The sequence below is a fragment of the Aythya marila genome (genome assembly GCF_965140915.1).
Source record: "Aythya marila genome assembly, chromosome: 30".
In the NCBI taxonomy this organism is placed as follows: Eukaryota; Metazoa; Chordata; class Aves; order Anseriformes; family Anatidae; genus Aythya; species Aythya marila.
The window spans coordinates 615,545-630,976 of record NC_139071.1 but is presented as its reverse complement, the minus strand read 5'-3'; the positions used below and the strand labels follow the sequence as shown (position 1 = coordinate 630,976).

Below are 15,432 nucleotides of genomic sequence, written 5' to 3'. Positions count from 1 at the left end.
GGCCGTGATTTCCATCCCTTAGTGAATGAATCGAGGTTTTCTATCAAGGGTGAATCAAGTGCCTTCCGAGCCCTCGTATTGCTGCTCCTCTGCCTCAGCCTTGCTGAGATGTGGCTAGGTTTTGTTTTCTGCGGGCTGCCAGGCAAATTGTTATTTTAATCTGCCTAGAGCTTTGAAACGCATCAATCTAGTCCATTTACTTAATATGGTGCAGCTCTTTGTTTGCAGGCGCCGCTACAGACGTCTGAGCGCAGGGACCCGGCGCTCATTGGATCACAGCAGCTCATTGTATCTGATGAACAGTCAAGTGTACCTCTGCCTCTCTCAGTTTGCTGGCACGACAGGCCACGCTGGAGTAGTCATGGTGCTGTAGCGGTTAATCAGTCTCCTTGGGGCTAATTGTGACTTGGTTTCCCTCGTCTCTGCTTTCCTGCACCCAGGTCAGGACCCTTCTGGCATCTTGGTTGTACGCTTCAGCCCACGGGGTTCTGCGAGTTTCTGTTCGTGCCGTGCTCAGAATTTGTTGAAGGCTTTGAGTATCTTGAACTTAAAAAATAAATAAATAAAAATGGAAGAAGGTTCAAAGGCTTTTGCTGTGAAGGGTAAAGCTGTGACACCGGGTAGGAATAGTGACCACGCACCTTGCTCCTGTCCTGCAGCAATGCTGCTCTGCAGAGCCCAGACCTTGCCTGCTTGTTGTGGGGTTGCCGCTGGGCACCCGGCACGTGTGGTCGCTCAGAGCAGCCTCACCTGGGGCCGAGCACAGGGCCTGGATCCTGGGTGTGTGGCCAGGAGGGAGCCGGAGCCCTCGTGCACGCCGGCTGAGCAGCTCCAGCTCTAGGAGCACGCTGGGGAAGGAGCCGGGCTGTGAATGGCTTCCTCCCCCGGCCTGCTGCCTTCTGTTGTAGTGCTTTTTTTATTGTTTGGAAAAGGAAGCAGTTGGCTTTAATACTTCCTACAGCGACAGCGCTTCCAAAGGCCTGCACGGAAGCTGCGGGGCGTAGGGGCTCAGACACCTTCCTGCCCAGGCAGCGGAGGGCAGGCGCCATCCATGGCCTCCCAGGGCAGCAGCGGGGGGGCTGGGCTGTGTCCGTCTGTCCGTCCTTGGGGCCAGCTCCAGCTTTTGCCCCAGAGCAGGGCACCGGGGCGTCTGAGGTTATTTCCAAGCAGGGGAGTTTCCTCCCTGCCTCCCGAAAGCATGAATGGAGGGATCTGTGGTGCTGCCTTCATCAGTGCCGTGGGGACACGCGGCCCCGGTTGTGGCTGTGGGGCTGGCCGGGAGGTGGGTGAGATCCTGCTCCGCTCCGTGTCACCCCGCGCGGCCGCGGCAAGGTTCCGCTTCCTGCCGGAGCCTGTCCAGATGGGTTCACTCAAGTGTCTCCTCTCGTGGCCTGGAGCGGGTTTTCCCTGCGGAATTTGGAGCCCAGCACTGCACTCGTGAGTTTGGTTTTCTCTTCTGCGGCTGCCTGATGCCAGCATCCCTCCCAAACCTGCCCTGCCCCGTGTTCTTTCAGCTTCTCTGAAATTTCAAAGCTCCTTTTTCTGCAGCTTGCAGAAGGTAGGAACGGGCACACCAGGTCCAAGCACCATGGAGTGTCCAGGCTGCTGCAGGCAAGCAGTTAGTTGGTCATAGCTGTGCTGGTAGAGATGCCAAAGGGGCAGGATAATGTCTGGGACACAAAATCAGACCAGACATAACTGTACCAGATTCCTCTTTAATCATTTTTGCCAGTTATAAACAGATGGGACACTCCACCATGCCAAAGATTTTGTTTTTTCCCTCCACCTCTCAAGACCCAGCCCAGTGGCTGCATTCCCGGGGGTGCCCCTAGGGGCACGGGGATTCTGCCCGCCCCACGCTGCCCTTGTCCTTGGCCCGAGCTGCGTGCAGGGACGCGGCCGGGTTACTCTGCAATTTGCACAGCTGATCGGAGCTGCCTTTTGCCAGCAGAAGCAACAAGCTCGGGTATTGTGCGGCGACCCTGGGACACAGCGTCGGGGTTCTTTGTTGTTGTTGGATTTTATTTTTTTTCCCCTCCCCTCCCTGCTCGAGCTCGGAGCTCGCTGTTTGGGTGGTAGCTGCGGCTCGCAGGGCCGTGCAGTGCTCTTGGCACGGTGGCTCGGCCGTGGCCCGGCCCGGGTGTCTGGGCTGCAGCGCTGCGGTGGGGGAACGGCGGCGCCCGGCCGGCACGGTGGTGGCGAGGAGCGGGAGCGGGGCCAGCTCCTGCGCGGGGCGGCCGAGGAGCGGCGCAGGCGGGGGCTGCGCTGTGGGGAGGCGACGGGCCTGGAGCCCTGCTGCTGGCCGTGTCCCTTCCGCCTCAGGTAGAGGCGCTGCCTGCCCTCGCCTTGCCGGCGTTTGGATGTGCGAAGCGCTTGGTTGGCATGGCTGACTCGGTTCCTCCGGGGCCTGACCTGGGGTAATCCTCCTCCAGGAACATGGGGAAGTGGCGTCGGCCCGTGGAGGCTGCTGTCTGTGTGCGGCACGGCGCCGTGGGCACTTGGTGGTGTGGAGGGGGATGATGCAGCACTCAGCAAAGCCACGGTGCGATGTGGCATCCTGTTAGCATGCTCTTGAGGAAACCCCAAGTGTTCCCCGATCCTGCACCGCCGCATCTGAGGTGCGCCCTTGTGGCCTGTTCAGCACGCTGTGCCTGAAAGGTGCCGCTCAGGGGAGGCCTGAGCCAGGGGATGCTTCCCCACCCCGCTTTGGAGGCCGCGTTTTTGTTCCAAGTCTGCTATCACTGGGCGAGCAGGTCGGGTTTGCTTTTGGGGTGTGTTCCTCCTAGACAGGCTCCAGCTCCCATGAGGCAAGGAGGGGATGGGTCAGGGGAGTTTTTCCCAGCCTCCCTGTAGGTATGGCCACGTTTGAGCAGGTCACAGCCAAATCCCAGCTTGGGCAGAGCAGCTGGAGATGCTGTCCGCGTGGAGCAGGAGGGCTTACAGTATTGCTGTGCTTCCCTGTGCTGTTTCCTTCAGCAGGAGCCTGAGGTTTTCCTGGGGAGACCTTGAAATAGTAGCTGGTGCCACGGTGGCTTCATGACCTTGTCCCCCTGAGCTGCAGGAGGTGTTTGCTCCCCAAAACAATGGGGCTCATGGAAGCCACCCGGCAGCTTGTGCAGATGATGGAGCTGGGTCTGTTCACCCTATTCCTCCTAGTGCAGGGGACATGCATGGGGCAGGGGTCTGGTGTTTCCCAGCGCTGGCTGGGGTGGGAGTCCCTGTTCTCATGGCACAGCCTGGTCTGGACTTGTACTGGTGACCACCCCAGGGATGCTTACAGGTCTGTCCATCCCCGGACCCATGGGTGTCACAAGTGTCGGCAGGCTGAGTCGCCCCCGGAGCAGCAGGACCGGGAGACGGCGTTCACATAGACAGGTGGACCTGAATTCAGAGTAGCTCCCTGAGCGGCACTCTCCTCTTGGGAATAAAAGTCCCTTTATGCTGGAATAATTAGTGTACTCAGAGCACGCTAATTATTCTGGGATAAAAGTGACTTTTATTCCGACAGAGTGTCCTCTCAAAGGGCCCTTTCTGCCCGCTCCCGGTTCACAATAGCTATTCTGGTCCGTTTCCCCATTTTAGACAAAGTCCTTATTTGCAAAGCCAGCGAAATTGAGTTGACTAATGAATTAAGGCCAATGGTTTTGGCCTGGCTCCAGCACTTTTAGAGCCTTGGCTGGCTGATGCCCGTCCCAGGCCGAATGCAGTTGAGCACCCTGCTGCCCAGCGCAGCCCCCCGCCTGCTGCCGGCCCCTTCGCCTCACACAGCCCTGGGCTCTGTCAGTTAGCTCCTTGCAGAGTCCTGCCCTGTGATTCAGCTATCCAGATGAAATGCCTATTAATCTATAATGTGCAATTGCTTTATTGCACAATGCAGGCAGGTCTCTGGGGGAAGCGTTATCAGCTTTAGCCACAAGCCATAAATAACTGCCTCCGGTGCAGAACACTATATTCTGTTTGGGTTCCAAACTGCCAATGGTATAAACATCCTACTTCTTATTGCTAGAATAAATAAAGGGAATAAAACCTTCCGAGCAGGTAGAGGAGGCAGGGGATGTTCTGGGTCTGGGGGGGACGGACATCGTGCACAGCATCCATAGTATCTGGCTGGGTCTCCTGCCCCAGATCAATGCCCCTCCCTCACCCCTCTGCCTCGTGTGGGGAGGGGAAGGGGCAGCCCCCCCCCAGAAGGGGTGGCTGCCAGCCAGGCACGGCTGCAGCCCCTCCAACCGAACCAAGAGGAATTAAGCCCCTTTCTCTTGGCTGCAAATGCTTTTTTTTTTTTTTTTTTCTTTTCTCTTTTTCTTGTTTTCATTTAAATTGCAGATAAGCTGCAAAAAGAGGAAAAAAGGAGGAAAAAAAAAAAGCACGATTCTTTCTTGAAACACCCTCTGCTGCGTGGCTGGAGCCTGCCCCTTCTGCCCCTCCCCACCACATTTTGTATGATCAAGCTTTTTTTTTTTTTTTTTTTTTTTTTTTTCCCTCCAATTCTGAAAATGCCATGGATTCATTTCATCTGGTTTCATCTCCTGCCATTTTTTAGCTCATTCTTCTAAGGATCAATCTGTGGGTCTGGAGGCAGAAGGGGGGGGCCGGGGGGGGAGTCTCACTCCAGCACAGATCTCTCTGCTTCTGAATTTGGTTTAAAATGCAAATTCCACCCCCCCTTTTTTTAATGCATTTTGTCTGAAGGCAGCTGAGCTGCCCGGAGCCTGGGGAGCAGGAGCAGGAGGGGAAGGGGCTGGGCTGGCGGGGGGAGCGCATTCCTCCCAGCGCGTCCAGATTTCCTGATGCGTGTTAGCATTTAAATCGTCTCCCCCTGGATCTGTTTGAAGTCAGGTGACCGCGGTGCGCCGAGATGAAAGGAGCCCTTGGAAGTCGCAATATGATTTTATTCCCCTTCCCCCTCTCCCTGCTGGGGATGGCCGCTTTTGGCCATCTCCGTTTCTGTCCTCCCTAATGGGGAGCCAGCCCGGCCCCTGCTGCCACCCCTCATTGTTCCTTCTCCTGCTCCACATTCCCCTCTCATCCTTTGTCTGAATCGATAAAGGAATAACGGGCAGGGGATGGGGTGGTGGCTGCCATGGGCCCACTCTGGCTCATCCCTTGGCTGCTCCTCGGCCTCTTGCCCCAGCGGTGGCCATGGGGCCGAGGCCTGGCTGGGAGCTGGGGCCTGGAGGTGGGTGGTGGGGGCAGCTGGGGTCCCGGCACCCTTGGGCTGCTCCCTCTGTGCCCTCCTGTGGGCGATGGGAGCGTGCACAGAGCATGGTCTCTGTGCGAAGGGTCCAGGCCAGCCTCTGGGAGCAGCCGGGGCATGGGCCAGGCGCTCTGTGTCTGAGGGCTGCTTCGAGGCCTTGAAGCACCCTCGGTACGTGAGCATCCCCCGTGTTGCCTCGAGGCAGTCGGCAGGCATGAGCCAGAGGCGAAAAATCCACAAAAGCTCGCAGCACGCTTCGGGGGATGCTCGAAGCACGTGCCTGAAGATGATGGTCCACCAGTTCTCTGCTTGGATGGGATTTTCGGGGTGGTTTTCAGCTCCTTGCTGTATCTAAAAGCTGTCCGGGTCTGAGGAGGCCGGCTCAAAGATGCCTTCCGACGTTCTTCGCCCTCAGCCAACTCTTTCCCAGCGACAGATGCGCGTGTTTCTTACGAATGGTGTTTTGCTTCCGTTCAAACCTCTCTTGCAAAGCTGAGGCAGGCTTTTCTTTTCAAAATTGTCCTTTTATAAAACAACAACAACAAAAAAAACACCCCCCCCAAAAAAACCAACAAAAAAAACAGAGTTAATGCCTTGTGATTTAGACGCAATAGGCAGACTTGAAAGGAAAAGGGAAAAAATGCGTATTTTAAAGTCAATATTTACTTAGCAATTGAACCAGCCCCTCCCCCTCCAACCCAAATAAGTTCCAAACAGCGCATACCTGCGGCTTCTCCAAATGGGAATAGCTCGGAGTGCGAACAGCAACGTCATTCATGGAAATAGCAGCTCCGATGGAGCAGCGGGTCTGGTTTGAATCTTCTCATATGAGGGGGCCAGATGGAAGAATTGCAAAAATGCATTTGAACTGTTTAGAGATCTTGTATTTAAATGCAAACCAAACAAATAAGCCTCCCCCCCCTTGAAAAAATGTGACTGCAAGATCTAAGTTTTGTTATTTTAAATGTCTCTATTATCCTGTCTAGTTTTTCAGAGCCAAAGGACCTGACAAATTTACTTTAGCCATGAGCTTGCAAATTCTGCATGCTGTGTGCAGAAATGCCTGAGTGGCCGGGGAATATCACAGCCCTTCTGGGCTCTGCTCTCCCTGTTTGTGATTTTATTTTTATTTTTATTTTATTTTATTTTATTTTATTTTATTTTATTTTATTTTATTTTATTTTATTTTATTTTATTTTATTTTATTTTATTTTATTTTATTTTTTGTCATTGGCCTTATGGCTTTGTAACAAAGCTCTGGTCCCTGCATTCAAGGCATCATGAAGGAATCGAGGTGTGCGCGTGCCTCAGTGTTTTACCTTTTCTCTCCATGCCTGTCTGTCTTCAGGCTACAGAGAAATTCTGAAGAATTTTAAGAGTCCTGACAACACAAAAAATGAATAAATCACTCTCCCCTCGCCCCGAAACTTGAGAACAAGGAATGGATGACGTGGGGGAGATTGTAGAGAAAAACGAAAGCATAGAATAACTGATTTTTATGTTCAGTTAATAGGACAACTTGGAAAGTCTTTCAGTTTGGCATCGTGGCCTTGCGTGCTGGGGCCCTGGAGGAGTCATGCGAGGTGCATGCGCCCAATCATTGTTTTGGGAAAGCAGCCTCTAAACTGCGCTGTCCTCTGGCCAAGCGACATCTGGAGAGTTAAACTGAGAGGGAGGGACTCTGCGGGGATGGAGATGGGATTGTAAACTGTGCTCCAGTGCCCCCTCGGCAAAGCCTCAGTGCCAGTGCTGGTGAGGACCGGGGCTGGACTGAAGCACAAATGATGCCACCTTTCATCCCACACGCACCAGGATGCTGGGGCTTTTCCATCCCTCCCTTCTCCAGAGGTTCAATAATTTTGTGCCAGACTTCTGCCCTCCAGAACAACCTTGCAGGTTTTTGTGTCGCTGTGACAAAGCTCCCAAGGGCGATGTTCGGGGATCTTGAAGCATCCCAGTGGTAGTGTTGGTGGCAGCTGTAGCCAGCCCTGAGTGAGCAGGGGGTCTGGCAGGGAGATTTGAAGGCTCAGCTGGTTTATGTCACCGCTTTTTGGTCCCGAGCTGCTGGGGCTCGGTACCCGGATGGAGTCTGCAAGCCTGACGTGCGTCCTGGAGCAGGGTTCAGAGCGAGCGCAGCTCTGCGTGCGCAGCGCAGGAGATGTGTGTTTTGGCAGGCTTGGACATTGCGCGAGACCGTATATGCTAGCATGGAGGGGAGGGGAGTAGCTGGGGAACAGAGACCTATGAGGAATGTGGAGTGGATTTATTCTCCCCCCCCCAAGAACATCTGTTTTGCAAATCATGCTCATTCCAGTCCATATTTATTGCCAGTGCTGTTTCCTTTGCGAAGTAACAGCCAGCCACCTCCTCCAAGGAGAGGAGCAGGAATTGGGTTGAGTAGAAAAGTATGGCTTGCTTAAGGAGGAAGTTCTTCAACTTTTTTTGTAGTTTACTTCCAGTTTATCTAGGTTTTTATGCCATAGTCATCTGTGCGCTGAAGGTAATTTGGCTTCTACTCAAGGTGAGGACCTTCTGTTCACCAGCCTCTCAGAACAGTCCATTTAAAGTAGAAGTGTTGATTTCTTGCTTTAGGCAAAGATGAAACGTGTTTTGCTGTGTGTTTTTTTTGCTAACACTTAAAAATTTTTTTTTCTAAACCCACTGCATGTCTACATGAAGCCCTCTGGCTGCCTACGTTGTGGTGCTGACTTCGTCTGCCCTCATCATTGAGGCAGCGAGAGGTGCCGCCGGGGTCCGGGTCCTCTCCTGCCCCAACAGACCCTGCTGCCGCTCCGCTTCCCTGCTGGGACGGCCGCCCCCAGCCCTCCCTAGAGAAGAAGGGAGCCCTTTTTTGTACCGAAATAACCATTTGCTGTTTTGAGTACAATTTTTTTTCCCCTTCTGTCCCTTTTGAATTATTTTTAAGCGAGGATCTCTCCCCTGACTGCTAAAGAGGCAAATGTTTTCCGTGGAAGGCTTTTGCAGCTGTCCTGGCCCTGCAGTCTGAGCTGGCCATTGTACACTGCATGAAGGCTTCTTTATTCTCCTACCCAAAGTTGGAGCTCCTCTCTCCGCTGAGATTGCCGCTTCTGCTGATGCAGCCGCCTGGCTTTCAAAAAGAAACTTGGCTCATTGTGAACGATGCATTAACAGACACCTTCTCTAATTGTCCACCTGGCATTTAGGCATCTTGACACTCATTTTGGAGGCTATTTAGCTCACTAGGAACATGCTGTGCAAGAACAGAAAGTGCGTTTTGTTACCAAGAAGCTTGGAGAGCTAGTGGCTGAAAAGGGAAGCAATCTTCTTTCTTCTCCTTGTGTAGAGCCACCAGCAGTGGTGCAGTCTTGTGCTGCCAAGGCGATCCTTGCTTCTGTGAGTGACGGTGGGGACAGTCTGAGCTCCGAGCCCAGTTCAGGCACATCTTTGTGGCAGGTTAACGCCACCCGTGGCGGCAAGGTGCAGTGAGACTGTTCCCTGGGGCTCGCCTGTGCTGGGGAAGCACCTTTTTTCCCTGTAGCTGACTTAGCTGGAGACCTGCACGTGCACTGCCACGTCTGGGAAGAGGCAGGTGCGAGCCAAGTACGTGTCTACAGGGGTGGCATTCCTGACGGCAAACCATGACACATGTGAAGCCTGACACAAAAAAAAAAAAAAAAAAAGCGTATGAGCACTGTTTTAGTGCTTGGAAGAAATCCCACATGTTCTGCTCCTGCGTAGGGGAGCTGTTGCAAGCAGCAGGAGAACTTGCTCTCCTTCAGTCTGTCTAACCACAGCCAGTCCGTGAGACGGAGCTGGTCTGGAAGATTTAGGTGCTGGTAGCTAAGGATGACGTCTTCGGAAGAGGGGCTCATGTTCCGTGCTGCTGGTGAGCATCTCTGTTCCAGGACGGGTGTCTCTAGTGCAAAATAAACCAGCTGCATCAAGATCCTGCCCTGGGCCTGGCTTCATCTCCTGTGTAGACACAAACCTGGGGGACTTTGAGCAGCTGGGGGGCAGCAGGAGTGTGGGTGCTGGGCAGGAGGCTTGGAGCCGCTTGCCAGGGGCCTGCCCTCGTAAACCAGCTCCTGCTCTCCTCGGAGGGAGGAGGAAGGCGAGAGCTGGAGCTGGGCTCGGCCGAGGGCCGTTGCGGTGCGTGCGTGCGGCGGTAGGTCACGTTGTGGCTGCTGGAAACCTCGGGGGATGAGGGAGAGCAGGAAATCCAAGGGAGTGTCGGTTCTTTGCTGTGGTTTTCTTAATGAATCTTGCATTGGGTAAACTTGCGGCTCGGAGATGGGGGAGGAAGCTCAGCTCCTCCAGGAAGAGGGGGTGGCAGAGCTGGCCCTGGTGGGGACGCGGCCCCCGGGGCTGAGGTGCGGGTGCCAGGCTCGGGGTGCTTGTGGGGACCCTGAGCGGGCAGCGGGTGCCTGGCAGGGTGCAGCCCCTTTTGCTTTGGGTCTGACCTGTCCCTGGGGTCGAGAGGAAATGGCCCCTTGGTGACCATGGGCTCCGTAGTGGGGCTGGCACTGGCTGTGCCCGGCAGGAGGGGTCGTTCCTGCAGCCAGTGGTCCCGTGTTTCATATCTGTCAGCCTGAGCACCTGGGACAAACGGCCCTGCGGGATGCCCTGCTGTCCTGTCCCACACTGCTGGGTCCTGCAGGAGGAACAGGAGGGACTTGGCTTTAAGCTGGTCATCTTCGGAATGGTGTTGGGATCGGAGGGCTTGGCATCGGCTCAGAGCTGTGGGTGTTTCATCCATTTTGATATATCCAGTCTCCATCTTGATTGCACTGAACTCTGTGTCATGGTATCGAGCGTCTCCGTCTAACAGCAGTTCCAACACTTCTGATGCTGTTGAGACCTGAGCAAAGGCAGGTTTGCAGGAGACAATACCTTTCAATCAAACCAATCAGGCATTTCTGGAGAAAGCAGACAAGTTTTGGGGCAAACAGAGCCCCTTTGTGGGTCTAGGCAATAACTGGAGTAGTCACAGGGTGCAAGGGCAGATGGGAGAGTTTCCCCTCCTTTAGGAACCAGGGTTTGGGTAGGGGATGGGGCTCTTCCTCCCCATCCCTCCCTGGCCCTTCTTCCTCCCCAGCAGCACAGATGGAGCAAAAAGGCTGCTGAGCAGGAAGGAGGGAGGCATCTCCTGTTCCTAACACAGGTCGGCGAGGAATCTCTGCGCCTCCTCTGGTCCGTCAGGAGCCTGAGAGTGAGCTGGGTCATGAAATGCATGAAACGAGCAGTAGCGCTGCTGGGTGCGTGGCCGTGCTGCTGCCTGCTGCAGCCGCCTGGAAACATGCAGAGACCCCCCCTCGCCATGGGCTGTGCGTGAGGTGACAGGGATCCATGGAGAGGGGAGCTGAGCAGAAGACAGGGGACGACACCAGATACCTGTTGTGGGAATTATGCGTGTTGTGCTGCCTTCTCCTTTAACAAACATTCAGGGTTACGTTTGGTCGGGTTTTCAAGATTTCCTCCCTCCCCGAGGGCTCGGGCTTGCTGTTTTATAACAAAAGCTGCAATCAGCGTGGAGGTGTTTGCTGCAAAGAGCTGAGTCTCTCGGGAGAACGCGACATGCCAAGAGACTGGCGAGGAGGCGGGGAGGGCTGGCGCCGCCGGCGCACGGTGTGGCTCTGCGGGGGGCTCGGGGATGGAGCTGGGGCTTTGCGCTTTGACCTTCTCGCCTGCAGCAACCACCTGCACTTTTGCCGCCCGCCCTGCCTTGTGATGCTTTCCAAGCTGCCTGGCTCTGCTCGTGCTGCGTGCGTGTGTTTTATTTGTACAAATACATACGCGTTTTTCTTTTTAAAGTTTGGTGCTGTCACAGCCAGCTGTGGATTAGCCAAGAAAGAACTTTCTTTCAGCCTCTGCTGTCCAGAGAAACGAAGCCCGGCAGGGCTGGGGGGAAGGAAGCTCCCCTCTGGTTTCTTTCCTTTCTGATCGTGGTCTGTGCACGGAGGAACAGGTCTCTGCCGGCAGGGGTGGGTTGGGGCAGTTGTCGTCCCTGTCCCGGTGTGTGGCTGGTGGCTGGGGTGCAGGCGAGGAGGCGATGGGTGCCTGCGGCCCTTGCACCCGCACGAACAGGCAGCACCTGTGCTGCTGCTGCTCGATTTGAGAACATTCCTTTCTAATTTGCTCTCGTTTGGGTTTTCTCATTTTTTTCCCTTTCTTTTTTTACTGTCTAGCATAGAAAATAAAGCGCCTTTGGCTCCCAGGAGCTAATTCATCCAAGTTAAATGATCTTTAAAATCTGTTAGTGCATCATGGATCTCAGTTCCTGTTTTCTCGCAGTGTAATTAATGTTTCAGTTTAAATTTTCTCGTTTCCTTAGGGGCGAGGTTGATGGATCTGATGCCAGGCTAAAACTTTCACTGAGCCATTAGTAAGAAATCAAACTAAAAGCAATCTAGTCCTTAATTTAAATTTTTATTTTTTATTTTTTTTTAAACAACTTGTCTTTGGGAAGAAACTGATCATGTTTATTATCGTTATTTCTTTTCTCATCCAGCACCGAAGACATGTAGCCCTAAACAGTTTGCATGCAAAGATCAGATTACGTGCATATCTAAGGGCTGGCGCTGTGACGGGGAAAAGGATTGTCCCGATGGCTCGGATGAATCACCTGATATATGTATGTATGACTTTCCTTCCTAATAATTTTCTTTGCGTTTTGCTCCATTTGCTCTTTCACTGCACGGTCGTTCGAGGGTCCTGAACAGGCGTCATCGCACCGCTGCTCTACCTCCGCTCACGCTTTCCAGTAGCGCACGAGTTCCCGGCGCCCTGGGGGTGGGACAGCGGGTGCTGCTTACTGCTGGAATTCAATCCGTCCATCTGTCTGTCTGTCTGCCATTCATCTCCCTAGCTGCTGCCCCCCGATGCCTCTTGCTCTGGGGGCTGTGACCCATCGCATTGCAATGGTTTCCTGGGACCTGGGCACCGCTGGGTTCGGTTTCCATCCAAATGGGTTTGAGTGAGGAAAGCCCGGGCTCCTGAAGGCAGGGGTGCTGCAAGCACCTCGCTGTGAGGGGCGAGGTGGCGGCGGTGCCCTGTGTTTCCCCTGGCCTTGTGGTGGTGGTGGTGAGCATGAGGAGGGGGCTTGGGACCCCAGGATGGGGGAGCGGGACCTGTCTGTGCCCGCTGGGCAGCGGTGGCTTCAGCAGATGCTGCCGCTCGCTCCAGCTGAGGCCAAAGCCCAGGTGCTGGTGTCCAGCATTGGAGGAAGCCAGGAGCTGCCTCTCGACGGCGAGTGAAGGCGCCTTGTCCTCCCCCAGCTGCCGCTGCACTTGGTGTAAAGGTTTCTTCCGAAGCAGGCTCTGGTTCGGCGCTGGAGTTATTTGTTTCTTAAGGCGAAATGATGCAACCGTCCCCTCCGTGGGAGGGATGAGGGGGCTGGGATGGGCTGTCTGGCTCCAGTCAATCAGCAGCCCTGGAAAATTACTGCAGGAAGACTTGGAGGCCTTTCCCAGTGCTGGAAGAAATCCGTCCTGATTGACGTATTCCGCTAGCTGTGCATGCCTGTGCCCTGTTTAACCGTGCTCTCTTTATCCATCTGGATAGGTAGATGGACAGCCTGGATGCTTTTTTCCAGCTCTTACCTTTTTTCCCTCTTTCTTCACCGCAAGAGCGGCGCTGGTGCGTGCTGGTGGAGCCACCTCCCTGTTTGCTGCCTTCCCTTGGGAGGCTGGAAGGCAGCGGTGTCCTCCTCTGCCACCAGGCTTTGAAGCCCCAGGAGCTGCTGCCCCCTGGGACCCCCACTCCTGGGCTCTCCGAGCTGTGCAGACCCCTCGGCAGGAGCACTGCAGCGGCTGCTCTGCAGGAACGGAGCACAGGATGTTGCTGCCCACTGGCTCCACGCTGCATGGGTGGGGGCATCGTGCCAGGCGCAAATCAAGGACCAACGTGTCCTCTCCTCTCACAGCGTCACGGGATGGTCCAGGAATCTCCTCCGTGTCTGTCTTAGCACACTAGGCTGCAAAACCTGATTTTGCAGCAGAAAATTCAGTTTAGAGACTGAATCTATAGCCATGCCCTGCTGCCTCAGCAGTGACTGTGCGACGCGCTGCCGAGGCTTGGCGAGGTGCGTTGGCTTTTCCCTGCACCCGGCAGGACTCGGGGAGGTTGGGGCAGTCCCGGGCTGCTGTATGGTGCTGGCTGGGCAGTGCTTGGCGCTGAGCTTCCACGTCTGGCCCGGAGCCTGTGCCCGTCTGCCCCTTTCCCATGGGCAGGGGCATGAAGGGAGGCTCCTGCCTGGGCTTGTGCAAGCACAGCCCGACCTGCCGGCACATGCAGGGCGGAGGGCCCGGTATCTATGGGATTGCCAGGCAAGCTTTTCTCACGCTGCTTTGGCACCAGGGCTTCCAGAAGGCTCTCATCCTCCTTATCTTTTTGGCAGAGAGAGAATGACTTTTATTACTATTATTTAATCTCCCTCTTTTTTTTTTTTTTTTTTTTTTTAAACCCAGGCTGCAAACACTGCTTTTACACACTGCTTGGCATACCCTTTCGTACCCTGGCAGTGAGGCAGGGTTATTTACATTGCAGTAATGTACTCATGTCAGAGTCTCTTGAAATGCTGTCTATTATGTGAAAGGTTTTCCTCTCTGGGGAATCCTTTTAAGTATTTGCTGGCTTTGCTCACGTGTTAGCTGAGCATAGGAAGAGTTCCCTTTTTAAGCTCAGTGGCTGCACTTGTGTCCATGCAAGTGGCTTGAGTTGATTCTTACCCCGTTGTTTTTTCATTCCACCGTGCTTTCTTGGGGAAAAACTTGGACAAGAGCCTCCGTCCAGTTGAAAATCAAAGGAGATGAAGAGCTTTGAGAAATGAATTTGTGGTGGCTGAGCTATGACTGTCATCTGGCTGCTTCATCCCCACTTGGCCTCATGCCTGGGCCTCTCTCAGCCCCTGTGGGATGTCCTGGGGCAGCCTGGCGGTGTTTGCCCGCACGCTGACACCACCGAGCTGCAGGCATGCTTCTCCTCTCCGGCTTGGCAGCAGCGCTTTTCCTGCAGACACATCAGGACCCACAGTCTTCAAAGCCACCTGGATGTTCGTGAGGATCTGGCATCTCACGGCTCATCAGTTTGGGTATTGAGGAGGTCTTAAGGCACTCGGCTCCCCGCTCTCGCCCGGTGCTTGGTGTGGTGCTGGCGCAGCCGCCCCATGTGGAGCCCTTGCTGGGAGCCCTTCGCAGTCGCTGCCCGGTGGCTGCCGGCCCTTGGAGATGCTCTCGCCTCCTCCTTTCCTGCCTGGGTCCAGGGAGTGGTCGGTGTGGGTGTCTGGAAATGCCACTCAAACAGGAAGACGTGCCAAGGCTTTTCCAGAGGAGTGAGAATTGGGGCTGAGCAGATCCAGGGGTCTCTCCAAAGCTGCCAGGTCTCTGCCTTACAGAAAGCCCCTTCTCAAGCAGGCTGTCCATGCAGGGTCTTGTGAGCCCAGATGGGGCATCGCAGCCACTCTGCCCCTCCTGAACCCCATCCTGTCACTGTGAAAGTGCCATCCCCAGCCACAGGGCTCATTTCCCAACTGCCCCGCTGCGATGCAGTCCTGAGGCAGCGGGGTCGGTGCTGAGCTGCACGGTTTCATGCTGGTCCACCATGGTTTGTGTGGCTGCAAGGACATCGGGCAAGAGAACTCGCAGCAGGGAGGATGCAGCAGCGCTTTATCTAGGTGCTTCTGGCATGGTCTTCTGAAATAAAACCAAGGGAGAGGACCCAAGGGAGCTGCCCTCCATCCAGGTGGCACGAGCAGGACCTGCCCTCACCGGGTCATGCTCCCATCTGCTCCCTTGCAGCTTTCCCCACTTCACGTTTCTTTGGGCCATTGCCAAGTCAATTACAGCTTGTATTTACAGGGGAAAGAATTGCTTTTCTTTTCTTTCTTTTTTTTTTTTTTCTTCCTTTTTTTTTTCTTTCCAAGTGGCTTTTAGAGGTTAAAAATTCCTGTCTAATTCAGCTCCTTGGGGTGTACCACAAGCTTGTCACATGTAATAAATTGGCTCATTTATTAGTGAGCCAACACAGTCAAAAGCAAACAAAGTGGCTTGTAGATTAATCCTGCCCTGTTTGTGATAAGTAGTTTGATTCAGGCTCTTTGCTGGCAAATAATGGACACGGCAGATCAGTTTTGACTGATGAACTGTGCACTTTATTTCAGTGCCTTCATTCTTTTGGCCCGCTTATTGACACTACTCAATTAACCCTTAATTTGCAATTACTTGGTGCCTAGATAGCGCTGCGGTTCAGCCCCCTTG

The 15,432-nt window shown here is 54.4% G+C and overlaps 1 protein-coding gene across 2 annotated transcripts in view; it reads left to right on the top strand.

Annotated features, from left to right (window-relative positions):
• Positions 1-15,432, top strand: part of LRP1 (LDL receptor related protein 1) — an 89,156-nt gene that overhangs the window by 6,504 nt on the left and 67,220 nt on the right. For both annotated transcript variants that reach the window (XM_082781274.1, XM_082781273.1), the window contains exon 2: positions 11,688-11,810. In XM_082781274.1, coding sequence (XP_082637400.1) covers positions 11,688-11,810 — 123 coding nt within the window. The remainder of the gene's footprint in view (positions 1-11,687; positions 11,811-15,432) is intronic.